The 7,500-nt window shown below is 33.4% G+C and overlaps 1 protein-coding gene across 2 annotated transcripts in view; it reads left to right on the top strand.

Moving 5' to 3' along the window:
• The window catches only part of LOC144968497 (protein lin-28 homolog), a 96,141-nt gene that overhangs the window by 27,993 nt on the left and 60,648 nt on the right, over positions 1-7,500 (top strand). Inside the window, exon 1 of one of the 2 annotated variants that reach the window (XM_078906930.1) lies at positions 2,681-3,717. The exons of the other annotated variant lie outside the window; for it this stretch is intronic. Coding sequence (XP_078763056.1) covers positions 3,708-3,717 — 10 coding nt within the window. The 5' untranslated portion in view covers positions 2,681-3,707. Of the gene's footprint in view, positions 1-2,680; positions 3,718-7,500 lie in introns of those variants that run through there. 2 annotated transcript variants of the gene reach the window in all.

Raw genomic sequence — 7,500 nt, 5'->3', positions numbered from 1 at the left:
TCTATATATATATATATATATATAATATATATATATATATATATATATATATATATATATATATATATATATATATATATTGTTTCTGCTTTTTGTTGTTTTTTTTCTTCTTACAAGCATTTGATATGATTGGCATGCACATATTTGTTTAAAAAAAACCCAAAAAACACACAAACTTTTGAGCTTTATATAGCGCAATATCCACTAAACGTGCTCAAAGTGCCTTTCAAAGGGTACCCTTGACCAACAGCAACACGTAACATGTAGCACGAGACATGACGCCTGTTTCGCGATATTGCAATTTTCCCGACAGATACAACGTTGGTCTGATAACCTATGAACGCAGTTGTGAGCTTGATTTAAAATGGTTGTTATAGACAATATTTACATGTTGGTTTTGAGAGTATTTACATCACACCAATAAGGCCTGGGTAGAAAGTCCCAGTCCTGATTTATGTTGAATAAATAATAATAATAATAATAATAATAATAATAATAATAATAATAATAATAATAATAATAATAATAATAATAATAATAAATAATAATAATAATAATAATAATAATAATAATAATATAATAATAATAATAATAATAATAATAATAATAATAATAATAATAATAATATAATAATAATAATAATAATAATATAATTATATAAATATAATTAATATATAATATAATTATATTAATATATTGTTATAATAATAATAATAATAATAATAATAATAATAATAATAATAATAATAATAATAATAATAATTATATTATTATTATTATTATTATTATTATGTAATGTAAGGATGATGATGATAATGATGATAATAATATTAATCATCATCATCATCAACGTCGTCGTCGTCATAAGACTATTATGATTATTATAATCAATCATATTTATTTATTCTTTGTATTATTATTATTATTATTATTTTATTATTATTATTATTATTATTATTATTATTATTATTATTATTATTATTATTATTATTATTATTATTATTATTATCGACTAATTCAGCCAGTCATTGCAGACCTCTGTTATATCACATTATGTCACGTACTTAAAAACCGAGCTCGTCGATTCGACGAAAGATGACCTACTTACTGACGCCAGCCAACCAAATCGGCTAAAACGTAACTTGGCTCCTCCCCTACCCAGGAAAACACCGCCTGCGCGGGCCGGAGACGTAAGCAAACTGCGTATCACGAATTGAACCTGTCACTTTCACGTCACACGTCTGTGACAGATTCCAGCTCTCACACACTGCTCCAATTATCACACACCACACACTTAACAATACATTATGTATCTGGGTCTGTTGACCCCCCCCCCTCTCTCTCTCTCTCTCTCTCTCTCTCTCTCTCTCTCTCTCTCTCTCTCTCCGACGATGGCTGTGTGTGTGGGAGTTATGTTTTTTCTCTGTGTCTGTGTGCATAAGCCTGTGTCCCATCTCTCTATTTCTCAAGATCTGTCTTACCCGTATTGTATTTAACAAAATGTGGTCTTGTGAATCATACAGTGATATAAAACAGTCAAGCGGTGCTCACGCCACCCCTCCATTCCTCCCATCTCACAACCCACTTGCGATAGAAGATCTCATTATTACTCCAGTCTCTTTCCCTCTCCTTGCCCTTCCCCCCTCTCTCTTCTCCCTTTGCACGCAGCATTCTTTGACACACTTTGCACCCTCGATAGCCTCCTCGTGAAATGCAATGCAGGGAAATCGGAGGATCCAGCGAGGGGCAGCAAAGGTAGGCGTGAGGGGAAGGGGTGGCGATGAAATGGAACGAAGGACACACATTACGATATTTCTTTTCTCTCATTCACACACTTGCTCTATGAACTGATTTCGCTTGGCGCCTCGGATGCGCCACCGAAGAAGCGGTATGCATGCTAAATTAGAAACGCGAGATAGTTGACTGGTTTGTTAGGTTGCTTCTCCCTCCCTCTTCCAATGACCTTGAAATAGTAAGCAGATTCACGACACGGCCAAATATTGCTTTGCTCTTTTTTAGTTGCAGCATACGTAGTAAAAAGGGAAACTGATAAACTTGAACGACACAGACCGGTTCAGAGCACTGCTGTCAGTTTCTTCAATGTTCCTCTCCTTCTTAAGCTTTTTATCCATGCCACCCACAAACATACAAATCCTTCAGGGGTGGCCTGGTCTCAAATCGACCTCTTGTGTTTAAAAAAAAAAAGTAAGGTCATAAGTCTTAGATAGTATGTTCTTTTCTTATCTTGAGGCCATGCAAAGGTCACAAACATACAACAATTGAAGAATTGTAAGGCATGCATTGTCAGATTTGGATTTCAACAATAAAGGCAGCCTACAAGAATGTAGCGATGTAGGTTATCCGGGGTTTTTTTTCTTTCTCCCCCTCCCTCCCCCTACCTCTCAATCCTTCTGTGCCCTATCAATAACCATAACCTAACCTACTATTTGCCCCAGTTTACATTCCATGCTACACACGTGAATACCAAACACAAGCAGCTTAAGCCGAAATTTCCGTGTCAAAAATACAGTCCAGTAGGGCAAGTGGATCAACTCCTAGTCGTTGACGTTGAGAAGCAGGGATCAGAAAAATGCCTTGCTTACAACTGTGCCATTCATCGCGGGCTTTGGAGTCAACATTCATTCACTCATCCAGCCAGTCCGTCTTGTGGCCTTGTGCAGATATTTTTTATCGTTTCCCGTCCACATTTTACATGCCCCGGAATTTTCAGTTTCCTTCGCACACACACACAAAATAACACAACACACACGCACATTTCATTCATTCATTCCTTGCGAGAAGAGCGACCCTACCCATTCATTCGTCGAGTCGTGATCTCTTCCTCACTTCACAAGTGCTGCTGCATCCTAAGTGTGTGTTGTATGAGTGCGAGCGCGTGTGTGGGTAGGTAGATAGTTTTAGTTTTGCTTCAACTTATTTTCTATTGTTTGTGCTTGTATTTAGTGTTATTTCGCAATAATTCTATTAATTGCGCAGTAAACAAAAGGACTGGGCTTTGTTTATCTTTCGATTGATTTCAATGACCTGACATCGAGTTGAGGACAATCATAATAATCGGTCATTCATTTTTCCCGCAAAATTGATAAATTCTAACGGCCTAGTTATAAGATGATACGATATGATTCTATGTTACTGATTTGCAGTGGTCACTCGTCGTGAAAATGCAAGATTTGTTGAATGAGTCGACGAAAAACCGCCTAGAAAAGTCACACCATCTACCTCTTCAATGCCTGGAATGAAGGCAGATTCCAATTTGTACGAATTTCTATGCATTGGAATGTCATCTACAACTTGGATTATATATTTCACTGTGCCTAATATTCAACTGTGATTGTTTACACGAAAAAAAACCATTATTATTCCCAGCGAATCAAGCCACTAGCCGCCAGTTGTTGATATTGTCTATTATTGATCTGTTTGATATTTTTTTACTGACACAGCCCGCGTTTATGTTAGAATATTCCACCACAGCTCGTTGTGTTACACTTATTACTCAGCACGTGTAAATACTCCACACATGCCCAGATTGCAGAGACGCGAGTGCGTGAGTGAGTGAGTATGTGTGTGTGCGTCTTGTAGAGGGATATCTACGCACGCTGGACTGACCACAATTCTTGTTTGGCTCACACTCTTACCAACCAAAAACACGGATACTACCTCACTATAGCCGTCTGGCGGGGGTCACCATGAGTTCAGGTGAGAGCTTTGACATTGCTACCTATTGTCTTTGGCTTGATTTACCTTGATGACCTTACTAAAAGGTTGTCTGCTTTGATATAATATTTACTATAAGATAATACCATTAAAAATATTAACAATAACCAATAATAACACATGAATGTGTTCGGTCAAACATTTGCTCATATTTTGGTAAATTATTGATAAAATATTTCAGTAGGTACGTACGTATTCCTTGAAAAAGTTAAGTAAATCATATCAAGGGATACAGAATATCCAAGACGACATTGAAAAAAAATGTTCTGTTCCACCCCACCCCAATCCTCTATATTTTATCCCTAAAATAAAAATAAACAACCCAAAAAGCGAACTTGTCATGTAGGCTTTTTGCCGGATCTTTCATTGCGATGAATAAAGGTCAAATCGCATCTTATTTCCATAGGTCACCAAAATTGTTGGTCGTTCTTGTGCTTTCATTGTAATTCTTTGTCCAAAATATTGCTTGTCCTCAGGAAGTGTCCACTAGGCTAGGGATTAAAATATGGCATTATTTTCGGAGATGATGAAAATGACCCAAGCACAAAACACATTTTGTTGATTATTGTGTTTACTACTTTCAAATTTTGAATGATATATTTAATTCCATCAGAAATTCGTGTTTTTGCAATAATCACAGAATTTAAATTTAGAATTCACTGGAAAAAAATAAACAACCCCTGAGCATTTACATAGCGCAATATCCACTAAACGAGCTCAAAGCGCTTTACAATGGTCCCTAGCTAATAGTAACACTTTACATGCAAGACAATTCTCAACAAAGATTCCCCCTCCCCAAAACTAATTTGTAATTGCATACGTACTTGTATATTAATTATTATTATTATTATTATTATTATTATTATTATTATTATTATTATTATTATTATTATTATTATTATTATTATTATTATTATTATTATTATTGTTTAATAAACTAATATTGTGTAAACTGTAGAATATTGTTTGTTGGATAGAGAAGGAAATGGGGAGAGAGAGAGAGAGAGAGAGAGAGAGAGAGAGAGAGAGAGAGAGAGAGAGAGAGAGAGAGAGAGAGAGAGAGAGAGAGAGAGAGAGATGCCGTCAGACAAAAAAGAGAGGGGAGAGAGAGAGAGAGAGAGAGAGAGAGAGAGAGAGAGAGAGAGAGAGAGAGAGAGAGAGAGAGAGTTAAAATAATGAATTTAAAAGCAGGGATTGGGAAGGGGGTATTATCTTCAAGGAACTTTTCTCCATCTACACCACATTCATGAAGATATATATTTGTTACATTCATAAACCATGCTAGAAGTTATCTCTGTTCCTTCTATTGCAACATCTAACACCATTACTTATCAACAGAAGCCACAACAAAGACAACATCATTATTAGCAGTGATTACAGCCACACCCACAACATCAACAAAAATTAAGAAAACACCCCAATCACTAACATTTAAAGCCTTTATTCATAATAATGATAATAATAATAATAATAATAATAATGATAATGATAATAATAATAATTATTATAATAATAATAATAATAATAATAATAATAATAATAATAATAATAATAATAATAATAATAATAATAATAATAATAATAATAATAATAATAATAATGATGATGATGATGATGATGATAATAATAATAAACTTTATACAAGGAAAATAGATTGATTAAAGTATTGACATTAAAAATACACAGAATGTTGAGGTTTAAAAAAACTGATTTCAGTCCTAAGTATATGATTTCCTGAATGATTCAATCAATTAATTAATCAACTGATCAGTTGACCAGCTTAATGAATCAATTGGTTAGAGGACTAATTAAGTATCATCTGTAAATAAATTTTAAAAAATCATGAGACTAATGGATCAACAAATAATGCACCAATTGATGGATGAATAAATATGTGATTGAATGAAGGAAGGAAGGATTGTAGCTTTAACAAGGGATCAATGATTTAAATGATTGAAAGCAAAATGAGTGGGTAAGTGGACTGAATTGGTGATTGAGCCCAGGAAGGAATGATTGTTGATTAAGCTATGGATAGTTGAATAAATTGATTGAAGGATGGATAAACGTATGATGGGTGGTTAAGTAGATATGATAAGGGATCATTGAATACATTGATAGAAAGAAGGATGGATGAATAAATGGATGGGTGGATGAATGTATGAATAAATGGATGGGTGGATGAATGAATGTATGAATAAATGGATGGGTGGATGAATGAATGTATGAATAAATGGATGGGTGGATGAATGAATGTATGAATAAATGGATGGGTGGATGAATGGATGTATATAGAAATATGTGAATGAATCAGTGAAGGAAGGAAATTAGTGTTAACCAGGGATCAATTATTGCATTGATAGAAAGGTGGATGGATGGAAGGATGAATGGATGTATAAATCTGAACCTGTGAATGAATCAATGAAGGAAGGAAAGTAGTTTTAATTAGGGATCACTTATTGCAGGGATTTAAAGATGGATGGATGGATGGATTGATTGATTGATAAATAGATAGATGGGTGGGTGGATGGATTGATAGATAGATAAATGAGTAGATGGATGTATACTTGGCTGGAAAGATGAATAACTGGATGTATGGGTGTATCAATGAATGCATATATCTGAATGAATCAATGAGGGAAGGGAAGTAGTTTTGATGAGGGATCAATTATTGCTTTGATAGAAAAATGGATGGATTGATAGATAGATAGATAGATGGGTGAATAGATTGATGAGTTGGTGGATGGGTGGATAGATGAATCACTGGATGGATGGATGGATGAGTGAATGAATGCATAAAGATCTGAATTAATCATTGAAGGAAAGACATTAGTTGGTGGATAGATGAATAATTGGGTGGATGAATGAATGAATGAATATATTTGAATTAATCAATGAAAGAAGGAAAGAATTGAGGGGTCAATTTTTGCTTTGATAGAAAAATTGTTTGATGGATGGATTGATAGATTGATGGATGAGCGGATGGATAGTTAGATGGATTGATGGGTGGATAGGGAGATGTATGAATGACTGAAGAATGAATGAATACATATATTTGAAATAATGAATGAAGAATATAAAGTAATTTTGATGAGGGATCAATTATTGCATTGATAGAAAATGGATGGATGATGAATGAATGAATATATCTTTGAATGAATTAAATAAAGTTAGACTTCATTTATCTATTTTTTTTAATTCAGAATACTCATTATTTAGTAGAAAGGAAAGAGAATGTCGGTAGGTGGGATGGAGGTTAAAGGATATATATATATATATATATATATATATATATATATATATAAAATATATATATATATATATATATATATATATATATATATATATATATATATATATATATATATACTGAAAGATTTCCATTTTTTTTAAAGATAGGAGAAGCTACCGCCCCCTCAGCCTCATGCGTAATGTTATAAAACAAATAAAAAGATGAATACACTTGCTCGTAAGAAGAGTGTACTCTCCCTCACTCCATCTCCCCATCTGTGAGTTAATGGGAAACAAAGCAAATAAAAAGCATGCCCTATTTTAGTTATTGATATCTGATGATATGAATAATACATTTGAAAGCATTATTTTGTTCGCTAAAAAAGAAAAATAATTTAAATAATTCATTTTTGCTTCAAATTTTACCTTGAAATGTGAAGAATTTTAGATTATTCCAAATCCTTATCAAATCTTTTAGGTGTTCAATACTTTCATTTGATGACCATATATGTCATCCTGAATTAATTAAATTTTACT

Source organism: Berghia stephanieae, chromosome 3 (genome assembly GCF_034508935.2).
Source record: "Berghia stephanieae isolate SIO BIC M18660-M18661 chromosome 3, UCSD_Bste_1.3, whole genome shotgun sequence".
NCBI lineage: Eukaryota > Metazoa > Mollusca > Gastropoda > Nudibranchia > Aeolidiidae > Berghia > Berghia stephanieae.
This window is presented reverse-complemented; position numbering and strand designations above follow the sequence as displayed.